Source organism: Coregonus lavaretus, assembly GCF_964263955.1.
Source record: "Coregonus lavaretus genome assembly, chromosome: 23".
NCBI classification, from domain to species: Eukaryota; Metazoa; Chordata; class Actinopteri; order Salmoniformes; family Salmonidae; genus Coregonus; species Coregonus lavaretus.
In genome coordinates this window covers 24,080,662-24,108,249 of record NC_140010.1, presented here as the reverse complement: position 1 = coordinate 24,108,249, position 27,588 = coordinate 24,080,662, and the positions used below count along the sequence as shown (strand labels likewise).

The following is a 27,588-nucleotide window of genomic DNA, read 5'->3' as shown; positions in this document are numbered from 1 at the left end:
CCTTTGCCAACATAGCAGAAGCAAAATGGCTCTGGAATGCTGAAATTGATCAGTGACAGAATGAGCTGACGTGGAGGCCTGTTGGAGGTGCAAACGTCCCACCTTTAAACTGCTGTTTAGCCATTTTAAAGCATCAGAAGGGAGTTGGAAATATGAAATATTTTCACACATTTGGGGTATTTTCCCTCAGTTCAAAGCTGGATCAACTGATGAGCACAGAGGGGTAGGGGTTTCAAATACATCAGAAAAGGCCACCTTTTCAGAATGCTGGTTGAACAGATGTACTGTAAGGCTTTCATGATTCTAGGCAATTAAATTACCTCTATGTTATATAATATATACTTTAAAGTAACTGTCCAATGTTTCCAGATATCTATGAAATATTACCTATAATTAATTACAATATGAGTGAAATAGTTTTCCTTCCAAATAGTTTTAATTATGTATGTTAAAAAACTGCTTTTCTGTGTTGGAATGGTGTGGGCGTACCCCAACAAGAGAATGCTGTGGGCATATACAGGTCATAAAAAATATTCATGCAAGTAGACCGCTGATTGGCCAGCTCATTCTCCTCAGGAGGATGACATCATCTTCTATGAAGAAATAGCGAGCACAGGTACATCCTATGAGACTCGAAATTGAGCTCAGGTACATCCTGTTTCCATTGATCATCCTTGAGGTGTTTCTACAACTAGATCGGAGTCCACCTGTGGTAAATTGAATTGATTGGACATGATTTGGAAAGGCACACACCTGTCTATATAAGGTCCCACTGTTGACAGTGTCAGAGTCAAAACCAAGCCATGAAGTCGAAGGAATTGTACGTAGAGCTCCGAGATAGGATTGTGTCGAGGCACAGATCTGGGGAAGGGTACCAACACATTTCTGCAGCATTGAAGTCCCCAAGAACACAGTGGCCTCCATCATTCTTAATTGGAAGAAGTTTGGAACCACCAAGACTCTTCCTGGAGCTGGCTGTCCGACCAAACTGAGCAATCGGGGGAGGAGGGCCTTGGTCAGGGAGGTGACCAAGAACCCGATGGTCACTCTGACAGAGCTCCAGAGTTCCTCTGTGGAGATGGGAGAACCTTCCAGAAGGAGAACCGTCTCTGCAGCACTCCACCAATCAGGCCTTTATGGTAGAGTGGCCAGACGGAAGCCACTCCTCAGTAAAAGGCACATGACAGCCCGCTTGGAGTTTGCCAAAAGGCACCTAAAGGACTCTCAGACCATGAGAAACAAGATTTTTTGGTCTGATGAAACCAAGATTGAACTCTTTGGCCTTAATGCCAAGCGTCATGTCTGGAGGAAACCTGGCACCATCCCTACGGTGAAGCATGGTGGTGGCAGCATCATGCTGTGGGGATGTTTTTCAGTGGCAGGGACTGGGAGACTAGTCAGGATCGAGGGAAAGATGAACGGAGCAAAGTACAGAGAGATCCTTGATGAAAACCTGCTCCAGAGTGCTCAGGACCTCAGACTGGGGTGAATCTTCACCTTCCAACAGGACAAAGACCCTAAGCACACAGCCAAGACAACGCAGGAGTGGCTTCAGGACAAGTCTCTGAATGTCCTTGAGTGGCCCAGCCAGTGCCCGGACTTGAACCCGATCGAACATCTCTGGAGAGACCTGAAAATAGCTGTGTAGCAATGCTCCCCATCCAACCTGACGGAGCTTGAGAGGATTAGGGGAGAAGAATGGGATAGACTCCCCAAATACAGGTGTGCCAAGCTTGTAGCGTCATACCCAAGAAGACTCTAGGCTGTAATCGCTGCCAAAGGTACTTCAACAAAGTACTGAGTAAAGGGTCTGATTACTTATGTAAATGTATTATTTCAGTTGTTGTTTTTTTAATACATTTGCAAGAATTTCAAAAAAACTGTTTTTGCTTTGTCATTATGGGATATTGTGTGTAGATTGATGAGGGGGAAAAAACTATTGAATACATTTTGGAATAAGGCTGTAAAGTAACAAAATGTGGAAAAAATCAAGGGTTCTGAATACTTTCCCAATGCACTGTATGTATTGTTTGCATACATCGCACTGACATTTATTCTCCATAAAAGCGAGCGAGATCAATGAGTCACAAACTTAAAGTTGCACTATGCAGATATCGCTCCGCCATTTCCGGGCTGTAAAAACTCTAATAGTTTGCCTAATTCCAGTTTATGTGACAAAATAAGATAGTATAGTGTAGAGAATCATTGTAAATCAAATCAAATCAAATCAATTGTACCATCTAAACCGCAAAACATTGTTGTTGCAGCTGTTTGAAGCTGGTGTACAAAACCCAAAGTAAAAAAACGCAAAAACAAAACTTAACAACATGAAACATAGAAATAGCGCTCATAGAACAGATCTACCACTTCTTAGACTTGCTTTCAAGTAGAATGATATATCTTTAACCCACATTTCTATGTGAATTTGTTTGGATCGCCTAAAAAGGTAGCTTTTGTCACAGCAACAGTGAAATGCTCTAAAAAGAGGTGGGAAGGCAGCAGGCAGTGAAGGAAAGGAAAGGTTACTGTGTTTCATCTGGCATCAAGGCAGCAGATGACATGTCAGAGGGAGAGGAGAGCAGGTTGTGCACATCTCTGCTGTCTCCAGAGTGTAATGACCCATGACTGAACCCGGCCCAGAGGGGGCTTGTGGGCCGCTCTTCCAGATCAGTGCCGGTACGGTGTGACCCTGGATGACCCCGGGACAGTGGGGAGGCCAGACACTCCCAGCGTGGTGCAGGAGACCCCATCCTAGTGAGAGCACCAATGCCATAGCAACAATGGGATTTGGGGACCACAGGGGTGACATGAGCAACACTCCTTTGATTTTTCCCAGCGACTTCTTGGCTGCTGATGTCATTAGTTATATCTGCTCCCCCCCTAAAAAGTCACCAGTGGTCACCAACTAGTTGATCGCCTGGTCTATCTTCAAGGCATTCCTAGTCGATCGTCTGGTCTATCTTCAAGGCATTCCTAGTCGATCGACTGGTCTATCTTCAAGGCATTCCTAGTCGATCACCAAACATTTCTGTAGAAAAGACAACGATAAAGGTATTATTATTATTTATTTATTTTTTATTTATTTCACCTTTATTTAACTAGGTAAGCCAGTTGAGAACAAGTTCTCATTTACAACTGCGACCTGGCCAAGATAAAGCATAGTAGTGCGATAAAAACAACAACACAGAGTTACATATGGGGTAAAAAAACATAAAGTAAAAAAATACAACAGAAAATATATATACAGTGTGTGCAAATGTAGCAAGTTATGGAGGTAAGGCAATAAATAGGCTATAGTGCAAAATAATTACAATTAGTATTAACACTGGAATGCTAGATGTGCAAGAGATTATGTGCAAATAGAGATACTGGGGTGCAAAAGAGCAAAATAAATAACAATATAGGGATGAGGTAGTTGGGTGGGCTAATTTCAGATGGGCTGTGTACAGGTGCAGTGATCGGTAAGGTGCTCTGACAACTGATGCTTAAAGTTAGTGAGGGAGATAAGAGTCTCCAGCTTCAGAGATTTTTGCAATTCGTTCCAGTCATTGGCAGCAGAGAACTGGAAGGAATGGCGGCCAAAGGAGGTGTTGGCTTTGGGAATGACCAGTGAGAAATACCTGCTGGAGCGCAGACTACGGGTGGGTGCTGCTATGGTGACCAATGAGCTAAGATAAGGCGGGGATTTGCCTAGCAGTGATTTATAGATGGCCTGGAGCCAGTGGGTTTGACAACGAACATGTAGTGAGGACCAGCCAACAAGAGCGTACAGGTCACAGTGGTGTGTAGTGTATGGGGCTTTGGAGACAAAACGGATGGCACTGTGATAGACTACATCCAATTTGCTCAGTAGAGTGTTGGAGGCTATTTTGTAAATGACATCGCCGAAGTCAAGGATCGGTAGGATAGTCAGTTTTACGAGGGCATGTTTGGCAGCATGAGTGAAGAAGGCTTTGTTGCGAAATAGGAAGCCGATTCTAGATTTAACTTTGGATTGGAGATTCTTAATGTGAGTCTGGAAGGAGAGTTTACAGTCTAACCAGACACCTAGGTATTTGTAGTTGTCCACATACTCTAGGTCAGACCCGTCAAGAGTGGTGATTCTAGTCGGGTGGGCGGGTGCCAGCAGCGTTCGATTGAAGAGCATGCATTTAGTTTTACTAGTGTTTGTATGGCATTGAAACTCGCTTGGAGGTTTGTTAACACAGTGTCCAATGAAGGGCCAGATGTATACAAAATGGTGTCGTCTGCGTAGAGGTGGATCTGAGAGTCACCAGCAGCAAGAGCGACATCATTGATATACACGGAGAAAAGAGTCGGCCCAAGAATTGAACCCTGTGGCACCCTCATAGAGACTGCCATAGGTCCAGACAACAGGCCCTCCAATTTGACACACTGAACTCTATCTGAGAAGTAGTTGGTGAACCAGGCGAGGCAGTCATTTGAGAAACCAAGGCTATTTAGTCTGCCAATAAGAATGCGGTGGTTGACAGAGTCGAAAGCCTTGGCCAGGTCGATGAAGACGGCTGCACAGTACTGTCTATTATCGATCGCGGTTATAATATCGTTTAGGACTTTGAGCGTGGCTGAAGTGCACCCATGACCAGCTCGGAAACCGGATTGCATAGCGGAGAAGGTACGGTGGGATTCGAAATGGTCGGTGATCTGTTTGTTAACTTGGCTTTCAAATACTTTCGAAAGGCAGGGCAGGATGGATATAGGTCTGTAACAGTTTGGATCTAGAGTGTCACCCCCTTTGAAGAGGGGGATGACCGCGGCAGCTTTCCAATCTCTGGGGATCTCAGACGTTACAAAAGAGAGGTTGAACAGACTAGTGATAGGGGTTGCGACAATTTCGGCGGCTAGTTTTAGAAAGAAAGGGTCCAGATTGTCTAGCCCAGCTGATTTGTAGGGGTCCAGATTTTGCAGCTCTTTCAGAACATCAGCTGTCTGAATTTGTGTGAAGGAGAAGCGGGGGGGGCATGGGCAAGTTGCAGCGGAGGGTGCAGAGTTGGTGGCCGGGGTAGTGGTAGCCAGGTGGAAAGCATGGCCAGCCGTAGCAAAATGCTTGTTGAAATTCTCAATTATTGTAGATTTATCGGTGGTGATAGTGTTTCCTAGCCTCAGTGCAGTGGGCAGCTGGGAGGAAGTGCTCTTATTCTCCATGGACTTTACAGTGTCCCAAAACTTTTTGGAGTTAGTGCTACAGGATGCAAATTTCTGTTTGAAAAAGTTAGCCTTTGCTTTCCTGACTGCTTGTGTATATTGGTTCCTAACTTCCCTGAAAAGTTGCATATCGCGGGGGCTATTTGATGCTAATGCAGTACGCCACAGGATGTTTTTGTGCTGGTCAAGGGCAGTCAAGTCTGAGGAGAACCAGGGGCTATATCTGTTCTTAGTTCTGTATTTTTTGAATGTGGCATGTTTATTTAAGATTGAGAGGAAAGCACTTTTAAAGAACAACCAGGCATCCTCTACTGACGGAATGAGATCTATATCCATCCAGGATACCTGGGCCAGGTCAATTAGGAAGGCCTGCTCGCTAAAGTGTTTTAGGGAGCGTTTGACAGTGATGAGGGGTGGTCGTTTGACCGCGGACCCGTTACGGACGCAGGCAATAAGGCAGTGATCGCTGAGATCCTGGTTGAAGACAGCGGAGGTGTATTTAGAGGGTAAGTTAGTCATGATGATATCTATGAGGGTACCCATGGTTACGGATTTAGGGTTGTACCTGGTAGGTTCGTTGATAATTTGCGTGAGATTGAGGGCATCTAGTTTGGATTGTAGGATGGCCGGGGTATTAAGCATATCCCAATTTAGGTCACCAAGCAGTACGAACTCTGAGGATAAATGGGGGGCAATCAATTCACATATGGTGTCCAGGGCACAGCTGGGGGCTGAGGGGGGTCTGTAGCAAGCAGCAACAGTGAGAGACTTATTTCTGGAAAGGTGGATTTTTAGAAGTAGAAGCTCAAACTGTTTGGGCACAGACCTGGATAGTATGATAGAGCTCTGCAGGCTATCTCTACAGTAGATTGCAACTCCACCCCCTTTGGCAGTTCTATCTAGACGGAAAATGTTATAGTTGGGGATGGAAATTTCAGAATTTTTGGTGGCCTTCCTAAGCCAGGATTCAGACATTGCTAGAACATCAGGGTTGGCGGAGTGTGCTAACGCAGTGAATAACTCAAACTTAGGAAGTAGACTTCTGATATTTACATGCAGGAAACCAAGGCTTTTGCGATTACAGAAGTCAGCAAATGATAGCGCCTGGGGAGTAGGAGTGATACTGAGGGCTGCAGGGCCTGGGTTAGCCTCTACATCACCGGAGGAACAGAGGAGGACTAGAATAAGGATACGGCTAAAGGCTTTAAGAACTGGTCTTCTAGTGCGTTGGGTACATAGAATAAAGGGGGCCGATTTCTGGGCGTTGTAGAAAAGATTCAGGGCATTATGTACAGACAACGATATGGAAGGATATGAGTAAAGTGGAGGTAAACCTAAGCGTTGGGTAACAATGAAAGAGATAGCATCACTGGAGGCACCAATTGAGTCGGTCTCCGCGTGTATGGGGGGTGGGACAAAGGAGCTATCTAAGGCAGGTTTAGCTGGGCTGGGGTATCTACAGTGAAATAGTACAATTATAAATAACCGAAACAACAATAAGCTAACCATATTGAGATGGGAGAGAGGCATAAAGCAATCACGGTGTAATTTGAGAGAGCTAAGACAACAGCTGGTAATGACGACACAGTTTGGGCTGAGGCTAAACATAAACAGGATGCGGTACCGTAAAAAGGAACAGTCCAGCAGGCATCAGCTGTATAGCTGAGTTATCATAAGGTCCGGTGAACAGCAATAGGATAGTTCGGGGGCTGCTAAAGCACTAGCGAGCAAGAGGCCACGGCTAGCTTGTGCTAGCGGGCCGGGGCTAGCAGATGGAATCTTCGTGGTTGACGTGGTAACGGGAAGCCTGTTGTAATCACATCAGACGATTTCGTCGGCAGACCAGTCGTGTAGGATCGGCGGGGCTCCGTGTCAACACTAGGTGGTCCCGTCCGGTTGACGTAGAGGTAGATAGCCGGGAGATGGGCCTAGCTCAGGATGATTAGCCAGACCACAACGTCCATTTTGTTGCAGCTAGCTGGTAGCGATGAATCCGGAGTTAAAGGTCCAGTGATTCAGTGATTCCGGCAGAAAAACGGATATGTTCTGGGTCGATAACGCGCTGTGCAGACAGTGCAGACTGGCCGAATAATAGTCCAGACTAGAGCTGGGTGGTGCAGGCCACGGACAATGGTGAAAAACCGCTAACGGTAGCTGATAGCAAGTAGCTAGTTAGCTGGCTACTCCCGTCCGGTAGACCTAGAGGTAGATATGAGCCTGGCTCTAGGCTAGCTCGAGGCTAACTGGTGCTTGCATCGGGGGCAGTGGTGAATTAGCCAGACAGCAACATCCATTCGGTTGCGGCTAGCTAGTTGCGATCTGGTGATTAATGTCCAGTGATTAAATTATTCCCGCAGAAAATCCAATGTTCTGGGTGAAATACCGCTAACTGTGGCTAATAGCAAGTAGCTAGTTAGCTGGCTAGCTAGTTTCAACTGGAGATTCTAGATAAAAGGTAAGTCAATAATAGAATCCGTTCCACATTGAGTGAGGCGGGTTGCAGGAAAGTATATTCTGTAGAAGGATGAAAAGTCTGATAGGGAAATATGTACGAAAAATACAAAAAAAACAGTGTATTTACAGGCTATTTACAGACACACGACAAAAACAGGACTGCACTACTACGCCATCTATAAAGGCTTGCACTTCTTTGTTTTTCTGTGTGTTGTGCTGTTGGCGGTAGGTGCACTTGATTCAGAAGCCCTGTGCACCGGGTAGACAAAGTGTTCCCATTTTGAACCATTTAATTTGTCTGAAAAGACAAACTGCACCTACCCGGCGGACCGGGAGATATGTGGCTAAATCGAGTGTGCCTACTGCGCTGACCAATCGGATAGCTGAAATCACGACCCCGCCACAGCAATGTTTGATGCTAGCCTATGTGAAATGTCATAACTTTTAAAACTATGCCCAGAGAGAGACAATAATACAGCAAAGAGCTGCTGTTTTTATGAGTGAGTTCATATCTAAGTTTTTATTCAGCACTGTCAACACTGTTTTTATTCAACACTATTACAAAACATAAAACACACTTCTCCCTACTTCCACTCGCACTGCAGCTGCAATGAATGAGTAGCCAAGTGTATCGATAGGCCTGCGTTTATATTATTATTAGCAGCTCATCGTGTATATTTTAATATCGAGGAATATTTAACTTTCTCTGGTCATAGGAACACATTTGTGCACGAGTCAGATGCGGTGCGACTCGAGTTACGCCATCAGGTGGAAGACGGTGTCTCCTCTCTCTGGTCAGTCTCACTGGAGAAAAAGTGACTAATGCTGTGTTCAAAACAACTGGGAACTCGGAAAGCTCTGACTTCAGTGTGTTCAAGACAACTAAAAAACAAAACAAAAAGACATCCGACTGGGAAAAATAGTTTTGAACGGTCATCCAACTCGCAAATCCAAGTCGGAAACTCTGGCATCTTTCTAGAGCTCTGACTTTCAGACCTGAAGATCACTGACGCCATGATTTGACCTCAATTTATTCCCTAATTCCCTGTTGTCTTGAAAGCACCATGACCATCAGATGCAGGTACCATCAGTGCTATACCACCAACTGACCTATTTTGTTATCAAAGCTCCAGTTTTGAAATATAATATGGTCTGAGAAGAACAATACTGGCAGGACAGGCATATAGCCAATAATGATAATGTATTCGGCCTACTACAAAAAAAAATAATGTTTTATTTTCTTTCTGAGCGTAGATCTCGGCTTGCTTTTTGACTGAGAAAGTGATCTTGACTCAGAAAAGGTTAGTGACTACTGAAATACACAAACATGAGACAAGAAATGCAGGAAAGAGCAGTGAGTGTAGATAGGATGATTTCAATAGGAGGATATGCAACAGATGACAATGCCAGAAAAGCATCAGGAGAAAGTAGATAAAAAGCCATGTTCAGCCAAAGCCTTAAATGCCCTGTCATATTGTTTCATCCTAAACTTCTGTGTGATGGGCTGGATTAATCAGAGATTTATCACAGCGTTGAAGTAAAACGGATTATCATTTAAATGGCTCCATGATTACTAGAACTTGTAGCCTCACCTATGGCTTTCTAAAGTGAAAAGTTTCGGCGAACACTGTGATATATGGATTCTCTCCAGGACCAGAGTGATTGGAAGTTGCATGAAGGGAGACAGGATTCAGGAAGATGGACATTTTTATGGACTTCACAGAGCCAGGGTCACAGGGATCAGTGCCCAATATTCTGATATCTCTGCTCCATAGAGCAGCATAATATAGCAGCCTCTCTAAACGGATGCCAGGCCGGTGGAGGGCAAAGATGGGATAACCAGTCTGGAGATGTTTCCGAGATAGCTGCCTTCGCCCAGGCCAGTGGATTTCAAGCAGAAAGTGAGCAGGTACACTCAAAAAGAGAGAACCTTTTTTTTGCCAAATAGCTGTTTGTGTTAATGGAGGTTTTGCTGCAGGAAGCTCTGCGAAACCTTTACCTTGTTCTTTGTATTACCTGTGGTGGTGGAAAATGGAATGGTAAAACAGAACTCTCAGGAACCTTTAGACATCTCCAAGTGCTCTGTAATTATATTGATTAATTTGATTACCCTTTTTACTGGCAGCTCTTGAAAGAACTCAGCTGGGTTGAGTGGTCAAAAAGATGTGTCTTATGCACTACCAGCAAATAAAACTCTGCACGTAGTCGTGCCTGAGAAAACATTATCCCTGATTACCCTTGCAACTCAACTCTGCCACATCTCGGAGTAGGAGTAGTTCATCCTTGTTTGTGATCTTCACTGACAAGTAATGATTTTTCATAGTTTTCTACACAGGCGTAATCACATTTGGATAGGTTTAAATTTCGGAGTGCCCGTCTGCACACTGACTGAGATGCATGATTGGAAAAATAAAGTTGGCAACTTAACATATTCACATTTAGTAGGACTCACTAATGAACACACATCTGATCTCAGGGAGAAACTCCAAACACTTTTTCAGTCAGGATTAGGGTTGCAAAATTCCAGGAACTTTCAATAAATTCCCGGGTTTTCCCGAAATCCCGGTTGGAGGTTTCCCGGAATCAGGAGGATTTCTGTAAAACCAGGGAATCTATTGAACGTTCCCGGAATTTTGAAAACCCTACTCAGGATATAGTACTATATATCATTGTCCAAAATGGAGGAAATTAGTTACGACGCCAATGTTGAATCACTTTGTTGTTTTCTGCTGATACAGATTGATTGATGTGAGTTAGGTATAAAGTGCCAGTGTGGCAATTGACAGAGGTAAACAGTCCCTGTATCTATTGATTTGTCTGTTCAATGTAAAGAGGCTAAGACAGCCTATTGGGTCTGCATTTTAAGCGGTTGTAAATTTACACTGGGACTGTCCTGTATGCCATACCATTACCTCTATGTGCACAACCACATCAGCAAAATTTGCAAGCAGGAAATTGAGGCCACCATCTTCCTTCTGATTTGATTCTGTGCATTTGCGGGGCACAACCAAAAAAAAACAATCCAAGCATCACACAGTTCTTCTACCTAAATTCCCTTTCCCCTCCCTGTCTCATTCACTTAATTGCGTTCCGACCGCTCCCTCCACACACACGTGCTGAGTGTGCACACAAGCTCCCGTTAGGCCTAAAGAATAAATTCCTATAAAAACGTATATAACTGATGGGATACACAAGCTACATTCCTTGCCAAATGAGGACAGTTTTTTTTCACAAATTCAAAATGGAACTGTTGATTGAAGTAGGAAAATATGTGTTCCAACAGTGAGCTGCAATTTTGTAATAATTGCGTTAGTCTACTTTCCGCTTAGGCTACTTTGCGAACTGCTAGTGTCATTTAGAATTGGTTAGCCTAGGCTATAATCCCCCTAAACATAGACAGGTTACACACTGAAAATATGCAAAAAATATTATTTTGATAAAGACAGACCTATAGGCCTACTCACCAAACAGATGTCATGCAGTGTTCAATGTGGAATTGCTAATCAGTTAAAAAAATTCCAATGAACAGGCAGAATAAACTAAGCCAAAGGTCTGTATATTGAAAAGAAGACAGGTTTTGGTTTGTAACTCTGAAGAAAAATGTCTTTCAACTCACCAAATTTTTTCATTTGGAAACAATTCTGTTATATTTTATTCTGTTATATTACATAATGTTTTCTTACTATAAAATAGGTGTCTTGACTGTGATAAGGGCTCAGGAAATAAGAGCGTCTTGTCTGTTAAATTAACAAAGCAAGGCTATGCCATTGCACAGCCATCGGCTTCTACAAGCAAAGCGCCACTGCTGAGGTTACTGCGTTTTTGAAGTTTTGTTCCACAATATACCATAACCAAGTTGATATTACAGTTTCAATAAATTAATCTTAAATGGCACTTGATTTTTTATTGACTGAATATATATGGGGCAATTTAGCAAATAGGATTTTTATCTGTAATGGTTATGATAAATTAGGCATTGTTGCGCACTGTTGACACACCTACTCATTCAAGTTTTTAAAAAAAAAATTTTTAAAACTATTTTCTACATTGTAGAATAATAGTGAAGGCATCAAAACTATGAAATAGTACATATGGAATCATGTAGTAACCAAAAAAGTGTTAAACAAATCAACATATATTTTATATTTGAGATTCTTCAAATAGCGACCCTTTGCCTTGATGACAGCTTTGCACACTCTTGGCATTCTCTCAACCAGCTTCACCTGGAATGCTTTTCCAACAGTCTTGAAGGAGTTCCCACATATGCTGAGCACTTGTTTGTTGCTTTTCCTTCACTCTGCCATCTGACTCATCCCAAACCATCTCAATTGGGTTGAGGTCCAGGGATTGTGGAGGCCAGGTCATCTGATGCAGCACTCCATCACTCTGCTTCTTGGTAAAATAGCCCTTACACAGCCTGGAGGTGTGTTGAGTCATTGTCCTGTTGACAAACAAATGATAGTCTCACTAAGCCCAAACTAGATGGGATGGTGTATCGCTGCAGAATGCTGTGGTAGCCATGCTGGTTAAATGTGCCTTGAATTCTAAATAAATCACAGACAGTGTCACCAGCAAAGCCCCCCCACACCGTAACACCTCCTCCTCCATGCTTTACGGTGGAAACTACACATGCAGAGATCATCCGTTCACCCACACCGTGAACCAAAAATCTCCAATTTGGACTCCAGATCAAAGGAAACATGTCCACCGGTCTAATGTCCATTGCTCGTGTTTCTTGGCCCAAGCAGGTCTCTTCTTATTATTGGTGTCCTTTAGTAGTGGTTTCCTTGCAGCAATTCGACCACGAAGGCCTGATTCACACAGTCCCCTCTGAACAGTTGATGTTGAGATGTGTTTGTTACTTGAACTCTGAGAAGCATTTATTTGGGCTGCAGTTTCTGAGGCTGATAACTCTAATGAACATCCTCTGCAACGGATGTAACTCTGGGTCTTCCATTCCTGTGGCGGTCCTCATGAGAGACAGTTTCATCATAGCGCTTGATGGTTTTTGCGACTGCACTTGAAGAAACTTTCAAAGTTCTTGAAATGTTCCGTATTGACTGACCTTCATGTCTTACAGTAAGGATGGACTGTCGTTTCTCTTTGCTTATTTGAGCTGTTCTTGCCATAATATGGACTTGGTCTTTTACCAAATAGGGCTATCTTCTGTATATCCCCCCCCCTACCTTGTCACAACACAACTGATTGGCTCAAACGCATTAAGAAGGAAAGACATTCCACAAATTAACTTTTAAGAAGGCACACCTGTTAATTTAAATGCATTCCAGGTGACTACCTCATGAAGCTGGTTGAGAGAATGCTAAGAGTGTGCAAAGCTGTCATCAAGGCAAAGGGTGGCTATTTGAAGAATCTCAAATATAAAATATTGTTTAACACTTTTTTGGTTACTACATGATTCTATATGTGTTATTTCATAGTTTTGATGTCTTCACTATTATTCTACAATGTAAAACATAGAGAATAGAAAGAAAAACCCTTGAATGAGTAGGTGTGTCCGAACTTTTGACTGGTGGTGTAAATGCAGCAATAAAATAATCCAGTGCAGTTCTTGTGTTCTAAAAATAAATGTATTTCCCATTTGAGTGCTCAAGTACTCAGATTTGTTTTGGGGGGCGGCAAGAACTTGGAACAGTTGAACATTTTAAAATGCCCATTCCTAGACTAGAGTACATTCTTCTCCAATGTTACAGTGTGAATTAGGCTCTGTGATAGCAATTAAAATCAGCCTTAACAGCTCATTTGTCATGTCCTGGCACTGAAACAGTGGAACCTAAACCATCTGTACGTTTTGATAGGTCAGGTTCAGGGAGAAGACAGATCTGTGGCCTCCAGTTGGGTTGCGGTGAGAGGAGGAGCGGTCTCTCACTCTCTCTCTCTGTCTCTTTCTCTCTCTCTATCTCCACTGGACCAGTGACCGTTAATTTAGGATCCTATCAGTTTGCTGCTGATAGATATTAATTTACTTTTTTCCCCATGCTCCCTCTTGGCTTAACGAGCTGCTCAGATTTCAGATGGTAATTACAGGGAGACTATTTTATCAGCTTAATTACTGATATTTCCTGCCTATTGATTCATCCTCCACAACGAGATTATGCTACCGACCGCCTCGGCTGCTCTCTGTCTCTATGGCCAAACTGAAACACTTAGGAATGGGACCCAATACTTATTTATAATCTCACAGACCTTACACCAGGTACAATTTCTGCTGTACATAGAAGCTAAAGAGAGAGTGGATCTCGGCCGGCTACGTATCACATAACAACACTTTACTGAAAACCGCCAAGGCGGGGGAGATAGGGGAGTAGAGGGCAGGGCTGACTGGGCTGACTGGGCTGGGGTGGTGGTGGTGGTGGTGGTGTGTGTTTGTGTCAAGCGTTGGTGAAGATTGAGGACGAGCTGTACAGGGTGGTTGCTATGTCAACACAGGATGACCTTAGTGCGCTTGACAGAATGGGGGCTTGAGACAGGGACTTGATGTAGCAGTCATCGCTTGGCCCCTCTTACTCATTTTGGAGGTCAGACAGATGGGACCCTTGTGAGTTCCTTTTTATAATTAATATATTCTCCCGTAGAGGATGGTGATGGCTTCCTCCTCTGAGTAACAGACAAGACCATCAGGAAGACAACTGTGGGCTTCTGGACCATCAGCAAATATAAGCTAGTATCTCTAAATCCAATCTGTACGCCTATAATTCATTTGTCTTACTTTATAATAAAATATAATAATATGCCGTTTAGCAGATGCTTTTATCCGAGGGCGACTTACAGTCATGTGTACATACATTTTTACGTATGGGTGGTACCGGGGATCGATCCCACTACCTTGGCGATACAAGCGCCATGCTCTACAAGTATGATGAATTTGTACAGACTGGAGTTTAGTGTAGCCATCTTATTTAAATAAGATAATTAATGTTAATATTATGAATCTTGATTCGGAAAGTGTTCAGACCCCTTGACCTTTTCCACATTTTGTTACGTTACAGCCTTATTCTAAAATTGATTAAATTGTACACATAATACCCCATAATGACAAAGGGAAAAACAGGTTTTTAGAAATGTTTGCTAATGAAAAAAGTAAAGAAAACTGAAATATCACATTAACATAAGTATTCAGACCCTTTACTCAGTACTTTGTTGAAGCACCTTTGGCAGCGATTACAGCCTCGAGTCTTCTTGGGTATGACGCTACAAGCTTGGCACACCTGTATTTGGGGAGTTTCTCCCATTCTTCTCTGCAGATCCTCTCAAGCTCTGTCAGGTTGGATGGGGAGCGTTTCTGCACAGCTATTTTCAGGTCTCTCCAGAGATGTTCGATCGGGTTCAAGTCCGGGCTCTGGCTGGGCCACTCAAGGACATTCAGAGACTTGTCCCGAAGCCACTCCTGCGTTGTCTTTGCTGTGTGCTTAGGGTCGTTGTCCTGTTGGAAGGTGAACCTTCGCCCCAGTCTGAGGTCCTGACCGCTCTGGAGCAGATTTTCATCAAAGATCTCTCTGTACTTTGCTCCGTTCATCTTTCCCTCGATCCTGACTAGTCTCCCAGTCCCTGCCGCTGAAAAACATCCCCACAGCATGATGCTGCCACCACCATGCTTCACCGTAGGGATGGTGCCAGGTTTCCTCCAGATGTGACGCTTGGCATTCAGGCCAAAGAGTTCAATCTTGGTTTCATCAGACCAGAGAATCTTGTTTCTCATGGTCTGAGAGTCCTTTAGGTGCCTTTTGGCAAACTCCAAGCGGGCTGTCATGTACCTTTTACTGAGGAGTGGCTTCCACCTGGCCACTCTACCATAAAGGCCTGATGGAAAAAGGGAAGGGGTCTGAATACTTTCCGAAGGCACTGTAAATACTCCTACAGCCGCTGAAAATCCAACTTTTTAATGAACCATGAACCAACCTCTTTAATGAAAAGTGATATAGACATTTCCACAATAAGAGCAAATTCCTCCCTGAACTTTGCACAGTTTTCTCTGTCTAAGCCAGAGAAAAAAGGTTCAATAATTCAATATCACTTTTTCTCTGCTGCATGGGGAACATTTTCACAAAATATACTGTATATCTATGAGAAGGCAGGTCAAGAATGTATTATTTTGTTACAATAGAAAATGAAATAAATGCAACCTGCCTTTACATTGATCTGTTGTTGTACTCTCTCAGATACTGATACCATTCCAGTATATTGCTTTTATAGGCATCTCTATTTGGTTTTTTTCCGGGGAGGATGCACAGTTTGGAATTCCATTGAATAGCTTTTTTTGTGGTTTGCCTTCTTTCAATGTGTTCTTTCAGTTAATTATTGGAAGTAGCTAAAACTTTAGCATGGCTGCACCCAGCCAGTAACCATGAAGGTCGCCGCGCCCGCCAAAAGTGTAAAGGATACTGTGGGGTGAATGTTGCCGTGTAATCTGTCCATGAAAATAATGCCAGCTGCCAGCCTCATTTGGACTGATAAGGCCTCCGACTGCACCTTGCTGGTGAGGAAAAAATAAAACACCACTGTTGAGATCCACAGCAGCTCCCAGGGATACTAACACCAAGTTGAAAACATTTAATTATACTGTAGCGCTGTTACTATGGGGCTGCCTCAGTTTGATTCTCTCAGCTTGCTATGAAATGGATGCCTCTGGTATAGATTTAAGTCAGACAAGCCCATAACATATAATATTATATTACAGTTAGTCATTGCCAGTAGAATTGATCTTATCTGTATAAAAACCCCACTGCATCCTCAACCTTTATGGTCTTATTTTTAATGTTGCTTGAGGTATTTTTCTTCCCTGTGAACCTATAAAACACAGGGCCGGCCAAAATAAACCCAATGACCGGCAACATAAATTAGGTTCAGTTCCATGGTGGGAGTTCTAGTATTCTGGATCTATGGTATCTGAATATCTTGGCACTCAAATAGACTAATGTCGGTATGCATTTACTTCCTGAAGTGGCTCATACACTGCTATTTCTATAATCTCTAACAATGGTTATATTCAGTTTCAGGCCTTTGTTTGTAATGGGTTATAGAAGATGGCTAAATAAATGTTTTCCTAGCAAAGCTCTGAAATAGGAAGATACTATACCTTTGACTGTAATGCATTTTATAATACATTTCCCATATTAAAAACAAGAATAAGGTCCACCCACCTTGCACGTATCCTCTGACCATTTGTACAGCTGTGATCCGTCCCCAGTGTAATGTCTCACTTGGAGGCGAATCGTCAGTAAATTGCCTTCAATTCAGACCGTTGCAAACTCACAGGCCTGCCTAACAGACCAACGTATGGGGAGGTGTTGGTGGGATTTGAAGACAGACAGACACATTAGGCCCCTTCAAAGTCCATGAACAAGATGTCACTAATGTGGTGCGTCCGTGGGCAGGCCCAATCAACGGTAAATAAACTCAGGCACTCTCACCTGCGCTGCACAGAGCCGTGGCTGCAGCTTCTATTAAGGGCCAGAGAGGGCTCAGCTAAGCCCATTGCCAACCCAACCATCTAAAGTGCAGGGATAAATCGAACGTCAGAATGATTGAAGGGCTTGCTGGCCAAGTAGGCTGGAGTGAGTGAAGGCATAGGTTTACTATTAGCATGTAAATACTGTTTTACTAGCCCAGATGTCAGGCCATCCATATGGTTTATGTAGTCCCATTGAGAGCTTCTACCCTTCCACACCTGCTTGCTAGGTAGGTATTGACTGGTGGGAAAAAGGTATCCACCATCCACTGTGTTAGCAATCAGGTCGAATATCACTGTGGATTGCCACTCAGAGTGAGTGTCTGCTTTATTGCAATTTACTTAGCTGTGTATAGGTGTAGCAAAGTGTGCCACTGTGAATTATCAAGTACAAGCGGCATCTGCCTGGGAATATTTGCCTGTCACAGAGATTTGTTTAAGAGCTCCACTGTATTCCGTTCCTGGCTGTGTTGCACTGTGCAGCAGTGTTGCTTTCTGGAGGCACCACATGGTTCACTGCATGTAGTCAGATTTTAGTGATCTTTTTCAAACAGTATAAATATAATATTTTTAAACTCCCTTTGATATGATTTGTGTATGCTTTGTATTGCCTGGTAGCTCTACATAATATTTTAATTTGGTGATGCATAAATCAGCTAGAAATCATAATAACAAGGTATTTATTAGCATCCATCTCCACAAAATGTAAGAGATTCTCATATCCTTTTCTACCTTAGTATGGTGTACAAAAGAATCTGCAGTGATATGATCAATAGTTTGTTATATCCTGCAATGCTGCTAGAAACACTATAGCATCACCTAGTGTTGATCTGAGAGCATTTCTCTATGTGGGAGGCAAAGTACTGTATCCCTGGAACACCAACTCTTCCGGGGGGATGACATATTTTGTCTGTTCTATACCGTGTTAAAGAATCTTCAAATCTTCACCTTCCCAACATCTGGTAATTGGTACCAATCTGACTGTCAGAAACAGGAAGCATCTGACACAATTTAGATTCAAAGTACTGAAGGTGGGCTGCAGTTGACAAGATTTACCTCAGCTTTCTCATCCCGAGACCCTGTCCAAAGTGAATGGAATTTAATGGGATGTTTTCTCCTTTCCTTGAAAGCAATTTGTCTTTTGCAGCATCATCTTGATATTCATTATGTTTGTCTCATAACTGTCGTGGTGCTGAGGTAAAGCAATATGTCAAAGCAAATTGTGTGTGTGTGTGTGTGTGTGTGTGTGTGTGCGTGCGTGCGTGCGTGCGTGCGTGCGTGCGTGTGTGACATATGTGTGTGTGTGCACGTAAGAGTGAGAGAGAGTGTTTAAAATGTATGTGTTGTTGTGTATTCATGTATTTTTGATTCTCCATCCTGAGGACAAAAAGCATCATTTATTTATTCAGAATGATTCACTGAGTCCATTTCCCTACGCATTGCTCCACTATTTTATCCCAGAGCCTAGAAGTCCAGGGCATCCTCCTAACTCAAGTTGACTTCATAAAACTGCCACAGTTAACGTCCTGCCTACCTCGTGAAAATGGTCAGACGTGACCTGAGTCTCACCAGCCGTGTTTGACATGGACAGAGTGCATGCTATGGCTTCAGGCACTCTTCTCTCTGATTAATCAAGTACTGTCACGGGCCACAGAGGGCCACCGCACCACTGCACCCCTCAGGCCTGACCATGGTTGTGTCCCAAATGACACTGTATTCCCTGCACTACTACCCCCATAGGGCTCTGGTCAAAAGTAGTGCACTTAATAGGTAATAGGGTGCCATTTGGGATGACGACCATGTGGATGACCGTCGACCCACCAGAGGTCCAGCTTGTCACGACTTGATGAAGACTGACGTGCCCTGGTAGTTGATCATAAGCATTTACATACATGATATGAAAAGCTGTGTTTCATGCTCAAACTGCCCCAGGCCCGGATCAAATGCCCATGACAAACCCACCATTGCCATGCATGTCACACATTGAGGACAATGTGATCTATGAATAACAATGGGCAAACGCCATCTTTCTGATCGTATCTAATTATTATGGAATTTGAATGATGTTGTAGCATGTTATAACTTTGTTGGCACTGAAAGCTTGACCTAAGGAAGAGTAAGTAAGCATTTCTCTTTACACCTGTTGTATGCTGTGCATGCGACAAATACACTTTGATTTGATGATGTGCCTTACTGTCCTCTTGTTTGATTGATGGCCATGTGCTTTTATTCATTCACATGCAGCAAAGTGTAGTGTATTCTGATTTAGTTGTATATCTCGATCCCATTCTAAGATATGGACTAAATGTATGTGCTAGAGCAAAGGGTGACTTTGTGTCTGTTTCTCCCCTCATCCTGTTGGCTCATGAAGCCATGTTTCATTTAATCAAAGCCAGCTCTCAGCAACTGGTTATTCCCTAGTTTGCTTTTGAGCTTTTAAATTGCCTGTGTATGCACACGACTCAGCAGAATGAAGGAATGGTAATCTGAACCCTTTTTAAGAGAAAAAGTGCCAAAGCTTTGCATTTAATAACGCAGGAGATGTCTTTGAAGATGGCAGCACTGCCCTAAGTGCATTTGAGAGGACAGCATAATAAATATAACTAAATGCAGTGCCAGTTTGGAGGGAAATGCAATGCACATACCTGATATACTGTATATCCAAACCTGATTCGTTATGGATAACTCACATAACTTCTCTATTTCGGAAATGATGATATGATTTCAAACGTTGTTTGTAACAATATGTATTATTCAACAAATGATTATATCCAAATCCCACAGTAACTATAACTACGCCCTTTTCAGGGAATTCCCCATCAGAAGAGTCAGAGGAGCGTGACAAGGAGCCCCGGACCCTGACCTACCCAGCGTACATCGCCAGCTTGCTTGACTCTGGTGCCAAGCGCATGGCAGTGGGGGTGCGCATGGACTGCAGCAGCCAGGGTCAGTGCCCGTACTCCTGCCACCTCTGCCACATGAGCCCTGGGCCTGGGCGTACAGCCGAGCCTGTCCTGCTCCAGATCACTAAGGCTGCCCCGCTCTATGAGCTGGTCTCCAACAACCACACCTACCAGGTACAGAAAGCTTGCACTAAAAACCTTGGTTTAACCCCATTTTTGCAGTCCCAGACACATTTTCAGGAGTGGATTCCTAAAAGCATAAATAAGCTAAAGTGATACTGGCAAGAGCAGTGTGCAAATTATTTGCATGCACCTGCAACAAGCAACCTCAGATGTGCTTTTCCGATTTTGAATTCAGAGCATAAAAGAACATTCACCACCAATAATTGGATGTCAATTTATACATTCAATCATGCAGCGAGAGAAGCCCTTGTTTTGGGTACCACAGCGAAACACATATGCAAGATGTTTGACAATAGCGGTCGCAAAATGTGAGAGGCTGTTCTCCGACATAAATATGTTGTAAAATTGTGTAGTGTATGCCAGACATAAGCCTACATCAATATGTCAGACTGGCAAACGATAAGCTAGAGGATGATTGCATGACCCCCTAGAGGGCCAGATGATATTGATGCCTAGGCTCAGGCTGTGTGTTATTGACAGTGTTTGCTCCATCCTCCTGTCTCTTTGCAGGCACTGCAGGAGGCCATGATGAGCATGCTGTGGTGTTCTGGGAAAGGTGACGTCATTGATGACTGGTGCCGTTGTGACTCAAATGCGTTTGGGACGGACGGACTGCCAACATGTGCCCCTCTCCCTCAGCCTAGGTTAGTCACTCAAAACATTCTGTCTACGCGACTTGACAAACAATAAGATTGTATGTATTGATATCTAAAGATGAGCTTGTCTTGTCATGATTTGTTGAGTTAGTTAGGTGTAACTCTCTTTATTGTCTCCCAGGCTCAGGTTGTCCCACTCCTATGAGCCCAGCAGTTCATTGGTCATCATGGAATGGAATCACACTGAGCCACCAATTGGGGTGCGGATCGTGGATTACCTCATCAGCCAGGAGAAAGTGACAGAGAGGACAGACCACTCCAAAATGGAAACAGGTACATTCCTTCTCTGTTTCAGTTTTGAGGAATGACTGTATTTACGTTAATTTCATACAGTATGTCCATGTATAAATACAAAAACAGCCGTGCATGGTTGCTAAATGTTGAGGCAAGGCAAGGAAACCTCAAACTATATGTTACCACAGCAAAATTCCAGATTCTTATATTAATGATTTACATTTGTTACTATTGTAGTTTTGCATATAACCACAAGATGGTGGTCAATGCTAACAATAGTGTGGTCTGCATTTTAGATTTCTAGAGTCGGAATTACTAAATGCAAAGTAGTGGAGTGCATCACACATGTTCTAGTGCTAAATCATCTTCATCTGTCACTTCATCACACAGAGAAAAATATATAAAATAATAAAATAAGATGATTTTAAGATAAAAATAGAATGACAAAGCTAAACATCCTAAATATAAACCGTCAACTTAGTGAATATCGTTGGTTTAATATGAGGGTTTCAGCATGACATATCCTTTAAATATATTTATTTATTTACAAACTTTTATGTATTTTACTATGTCAATATGGATTTGGTGTGAATGTTTTGGCGTCAAACTGGTGGCAGTTGTGAAAAAGTCCGTAGTTGGAAGAGTTGAAGAGTTAAATGAAAATAATGCCATTGTTGATTAGATAGATGCTTTTTTCATTAAGTAGGCTATTTTCTCTTGAGCCATATGGTCTATCTACTAGAAACTCATGGACAATATGGACACAGATATATTTTATGAATACTATATACATACATTACCAGTCAAAAGTTTGGACACACCTACTCATTCAAGGGTTTTTCTTTATTTTTACTATTTTCTACATTGCAGAATAATAGTGAAGACATCAAAACTATGAAATAACACATATGGAATCATGTAGTAACCAAAAAAGTGTTAAACAAATCAAAATATATTTTATATTTGAGATTCTTCAAATAGCCACCCTTTGCCTTGATGACAGCTTTGAACACTCTTCTCTCAACTAGCTTCACCTGGAATGCTTTTCCAACAGTCTTGAAGGAGTTCCCACATATGCTGAGAACTTGTTGGCTGCTTTTCCTTCACTCTGCGGTCCGACTCATCCCAAACCATCTCAATTTGGTTGAGGTCGGGGGATTGTGGAGGCCAGGTCATCTGATACAGCACTCCATCACTCTCGTTCTTGGTAAAATAGCCCTTACACAGCCTGGAGGTGTGTTGGGTCATTGTCCTGTTGAAAAACAAATGATAGTCCCACTAAGCCCAAACCAGATGAGATGGCGTATCGCTGCAGAATGCTGTGGTAGACATGCTGGTTAAGTGTGCCTTCAATTCAAAATAAATCACAGACTGTCACCGGCAAAGCACCATCACACTGTAACACCTCCTCCTCCATGCTTTACGGTGGGAACCACACATGCGGAGATCATCCGTTCACCCACACCACGTCTCAGAAAGACACAGCGGTTGGAACCAAAAATCTCAAATTTGGACTCCAGACCAAAGGAAACATTTCTTTGCCTAAGCATGTCTCTTCTTCTTATTGGTGTCCTTTAGTAGTGGTTTCTTTGCAGGAATTCCACCATGAAGACCTGATTCACACAGTCTCCTCTGAACAGTTGATGTTGAGATGTGTCTGTGACTTGAACTCTTTTAAGCATTTATTTGGGCTGCAATTTCTGAGGCTGGTAACTCTAATTAACTTATCCTCTGCAGCAAAGGTAACTCTGGGTCTTCCATTGATGTGGCGGTCCTCATGAGAGCCAGTTTCATCATAGCGCTTGATGGTTTTTGCGACTGCACTTGAAGAAACTTTCAAAGTTCTTGAAATTGTGATGGGTGATTTGAAGGAGTCAGGCGCAGGAGGGTAAATCACAGAATACAGAGTTTATTCAAGAATACAGAGTTACGCTATATAGCGTCAAACAGTCCAGTGCGCAAAACAGGCGCACTGGAACAAAACAGGCACACAGGGAAATATATACCCTGGCAATACAAAATACACGTAGCTCAACCGAGCTACTCTCTCCTCACATTAAACAATCACCCACAAGGACAAGGGGGCAGAGGGAACACTTATACACGTACTAATGAGGGGATATGAACCAGGTGTGTGTAATAGACAAGACAAAACAAATGGAATGATGAGATGAGATGCAGCAGTGGCTAGAAGGCCGTTGACGACGAACGCCGAAGCCTGTCCGAACAAGGAGAGGAGGCAGCTTCGGAGGAAGTCGTGACAGTACCCCCCACCCCCTTGCGCGCAGCTCCAGCAGTGCGCCGACACCGGCCTCGGGGACGGCCAGGAGGACACGGAGCAGGGCGAGCCAGATGGCGACGGTGGAAATCCCGCAACAGGGAGGGATCGAGGATATCCCTCACCTAGACCCAGCACCGTTCCTCCGGACCGTACCCCTCCCACTCCACGAGGTACTGAAGGCCCCCCACCCGATGCCTCGAATCCAGGATGGAATGGACGGAGTACGCCGGGGCCCCCTCGATGTCCAGAGGATGCGGAGGGTCCTCCCGCACCTCAGACTCCTGGAGTGGACCAGCCACCACCGGCCTGATGAGAGACACATAAAACGATGGGTTAATACGATAATCTTGGCGGAGTAATAACCTATAGGTAACCTCGTTGATCCTCCTCAGGACTTTGAACGGCCCCACAAACCGTGGGTTCAGCTTCCGGCAGGGCAGGCTGAGGGGCAGATTCCGGGTCGAGACCCAGACCCGATCACCCGGTACGAAGACCGGGGCCTCTGCGTTGGCCTTCTGACGACGCTCGGTGTGTTGGAGGTGGACGTGAGCAGCGTTCCACGTCTCCTCTGCGTGCCGAAACCAGTCATCCACCGCAGGAGCCTCGGTCTGGGTCTGGTTCCACGGTGCCAGAACAGGTTGGTAACCTAAAACACATTGGAATGGCTTTAGGTTAGTGCAGGAGTGACTGAGAAAGTTCTGGGCATATTCGGCCCATGGCAAGACCACCGACCACTCCCCCGGCCGGTTCTGGCAGTAGGACCGCAGGAACCTACCCACATCCTGATTTACCCGTTCCACCTGCCCATTAGACTCGGGGTGGAAACCCTAGATCAGGCTGACCGAGACCCCCAGACGTTCCATGAACGCCTTCCAGACCTTGAATGTGAACTGGGGACCCTGGTCAGACACTATGTCCTCTGGTACCCCGTAGTGCCGGAAGAGGTGTGTAAACAGGGCCTCCGCAGTCTGCAGGGCCGTGGGAAGACCGGGCAGAAGAAGGAGGCGTCAGGTATTGGAAAAGCGGTCCACAATGACCAGGATGGTGGTGTTACTTTGAGAGAGGGGAAGATCATTAAGGGAATCAATACTTAGGTGAGATACTGGTCGTTGTGGAACTGGTAAAGGCTGTAACTTACCCGCTGGGAGGTGCCTAGGTGCCTTACTCTGGGCGCACACTGAGCAGGAGGAGACATACACCCTCATGTCCTTAGCCAAGGTAGGCCACCAGTACTTTCCGGTCAGGCAGCGCACTGTACGACCGATACCTGGGTGACCAGAGGAGAGTGACGTGTGTGCCCAGTAACGCCTGCTCTATATCCGCGTCCATCACCCATACTACCGGCGCCACAATGCAGGAGGCTGGGAGTATGGGGGTGTTGTCTCTGGGCCTCTCCTCTGTGTCATACAGCCGTGACAGTGCGTCTGCCTTCACGTTCTTCATACCCAGGATGTATGATAGAGTGAAATCAAACCGGGTGAAGAATAGGGCCCACCTGGCCTGGCGAGGATTCAGCCTCCTCGCTAACTTGATGTACTCCAGGTTATGTTGGTCCGTCCAATGTGATCAGGAAAGTGAATGGGTAGGGTACAGTGCTCAGCAGAGGGCTCTGAACGAGTGTGGGTGTTCGATACCTGGGGTGACGTGAGAGTCCCTGCCTGCCGCTTCCAGACCCAAAAGAACGCTGACGACATCATGCGGTGAAATGTCCTCTCATGCCACCAGAGTGACACTGGCGCTGTCGTCCTCCGCTCTCTCGGATCGCCGCTCCATCAGCTCGTGATCTGAGTCGGGCGGGGTTGGAACGGGCAGACCCGCACCAGGACGTACTCTGGCCACCATAGGTTGTCCAAGCGGATGGCCATGTCCACCAGTTGTGTGAAGGACAACATGGTGTCCCGGCAGGCTAGCTCTCTTCGGACGTCCTCCCGCAGATGGCACCGGAAGTGGTCGATGAGGGCCCGCTCGTTCCACCCGGACCCAGATGCTAGAGTCCGGAACGCCAGGGCGAAGTCCTGCGCGGTCCACGTCTCCTGCCTCAGGTGAACCAGCCGCTCGCCCGCCTCTCAACCCTCGGGCAGGTGATCGAAGACAGCCCGAAAGACGCGAGCGAACTCCCTGTAGTTGTCCAACGCGGCTCCTCCTTCATTCCAGACCGCGTTGGCCCACTACAGGGCTTTCCCCAAGAGGCAGGAGACGAGGGCGCACACCTTCTCCCGCTCCGATGGGGCCGGGCTGATCTGGAATTATAGAGCTCCAGTTGGAGGAGGAATCTCTGGCAGAGAGCAGCTGTCACGTCGAACTCCCGTGGTCAGGATATATGGATCCCTCTGGGTGCTGGGGTGTGGGTGGCGCTATAGAGTTACGCTATATAGCGTCAAACATTCCAGTGCGCAAAACAGGCGCACTGGAACAAAACAGGCACACAGGGAAAATATACCCCGGCAATACAAAATACACGTAGCTCAACCAAGCTATTCTCTCCTCACATTAAACAATCACCCACAAGGACATGGGGGCAGAGGGAACACTTATACAAGTCTCCCGAGTGGCACAGTGGTCTAAGGCACTGCATCGCAGTGCTAGCTGTGCCACTAGAGATCCTGGTTCGAATCCAGGCTCTGTCGTAGCCGGCCACGACCGGGAGACCCATGGGGCGGTGCACAATTGGTCCAGGGTAGGGGAGGGAATGGCCGGCAGGGATGTAGAGCATGGCATTTGCAACGCCAGGGTTGTGGGTTCGATTCCCACGGGGGGCCAGTATGAAAAATAAAAATATAATGTAAGTCGCTCTGGATAAGAGCGTCTGCTAAATGATGTAAATGTTATACACATACTAATGAGGGGATATGAACCAGGTGTGTGTAATAGACAAGACAAAACAAATGGAATGATGAGATGAGATGCGGCAGTGGCTAGAAGGCCGGTGACGACGAACGACAAAGCCTGCCCGAACAAGGAGAGGAGGCAGCTTCGGAGGAAGTCGTGACAGAAATGTTCCGTATTGACTGACCTTCATGTATTAAAGTGATGATGGACTGTCGTTTCTCTTTGCTTATTTTAGCTGTTTTTTATTATTTTTTATTTTTTTAAGGGGGTAGATCAGCTTAATATTGCAGATAGATTGTAACTTCCATCAATGTAATTGTCTGCATCACTTCCAATCCCCCTATTTGAGCTGTTCTTGCCATAATATGGACTTGGTCTTTTACCAAATAGGGCTTTTTCCCTACCTTGTCACAACACAACTGATTGGCTCAAACGCATTAAGAAGGAAAGAAATTCCACAAATTAACTTTTAAGAAGGCACACCTGGTAATTGAAATGCATTCCAGGTGACTACCTCATGAAGCTGGTTGAGAGAATCCCAAGAGAGTGCAAAGCTGTCATCAAGGCAAAGGGTGGCTATTTGAAGAATCTCAAATATAAAATATATTTGGATTTGTTTAACACATTTGTGGTTACTACATGATTTCATATGTGTTATTTCATAGTTTTGATGTCTTCACTATTACTCTACAATGTAAAAAATAGTAAAAATAAAGAATAACCCTTGAATGAGTAGGTGTGCCCAAACATTTGACTGGTGGTGTATATGAATAACATTTTTTAAAGTTATTCAAGTATATACAGTGGGGGAAAAAAGTATTTAGTCAGCCACCAATTGTGCAAGTTCTCCCACTTAAAAAGATGAGAGAGGCCTGTAATTTTGGAAAATGAGTATTTGGTCAATAACAAAGGTTTCTCAATACTTTGTTATATACCCTTTGTTGGCAATGACACAGGTCAAACGTTTTCTGGAAGTCTTCACAAGGTTTTCACACACTGTTGCTGGTATTTTGGCCCATTCCTCCATGCAGATCTCCTCTAGAGCAGTGATGTTTTGGGGCTGTCGCTGGGCAACACGGACTTTCAAATCCCTCCAAAGATTTTCTATGGGGTTGAGATCTGGAGACTGGCTAGGCCACTCCAGGACCTTGAAATGCTTCTTACGAAGCCACTCCTTCGTTGCCCGGGCGGTGTGTTTGGGATCATTGTCATGCTGAAAGACCCAGCCACGTTTAATCTTCAATGCCCTTGCTGATGGAAGGAGGTTTTCACTCAAAATCTCACGATACATGGCCCCATTCATTATTTCCTTTACACGGATCAGTCGTCCTGGTCCCTTTGCAGAAAAACAGCCCCAAAGCATGATGTTTCCACCCCATGCTTCACAGTAGGTATGGTGTTCTTTGGATGCAACTC

General features: G+C 44.5%; 1 protein-coding gene across 1 annotated transcript in view; it reads left to right on the top strand.

The window, feature by feature from the left end:
- LOC311098782 (astrotactin-1-like) overlaps positions 1 to 27,588 on the top strand; it is a gene marked incomplete at both ends in the record, with an annotated part of 287,871 nt that overhangs the window by 211,624 nt on the left and 48,659 nt on the right. The window contains 3 exons of the mRNA XM_084139347.1: positions 19,895 to 20,163; positions 20,683 to 20,816; positions 20,950 to 21,101. Coding sequence (XP_083995473.1) covers positions 19,895 to 20,163; positions 20,683 to 20,816; positions 20,950 to 21,101 — 555 coding nt within the window. The remainder of the gene's footprint in view (positions 1 to 19,894; positions 20,164 to 20,682; positions 20,817 to 20,949; positions 21,102 to 27,588) is intronic.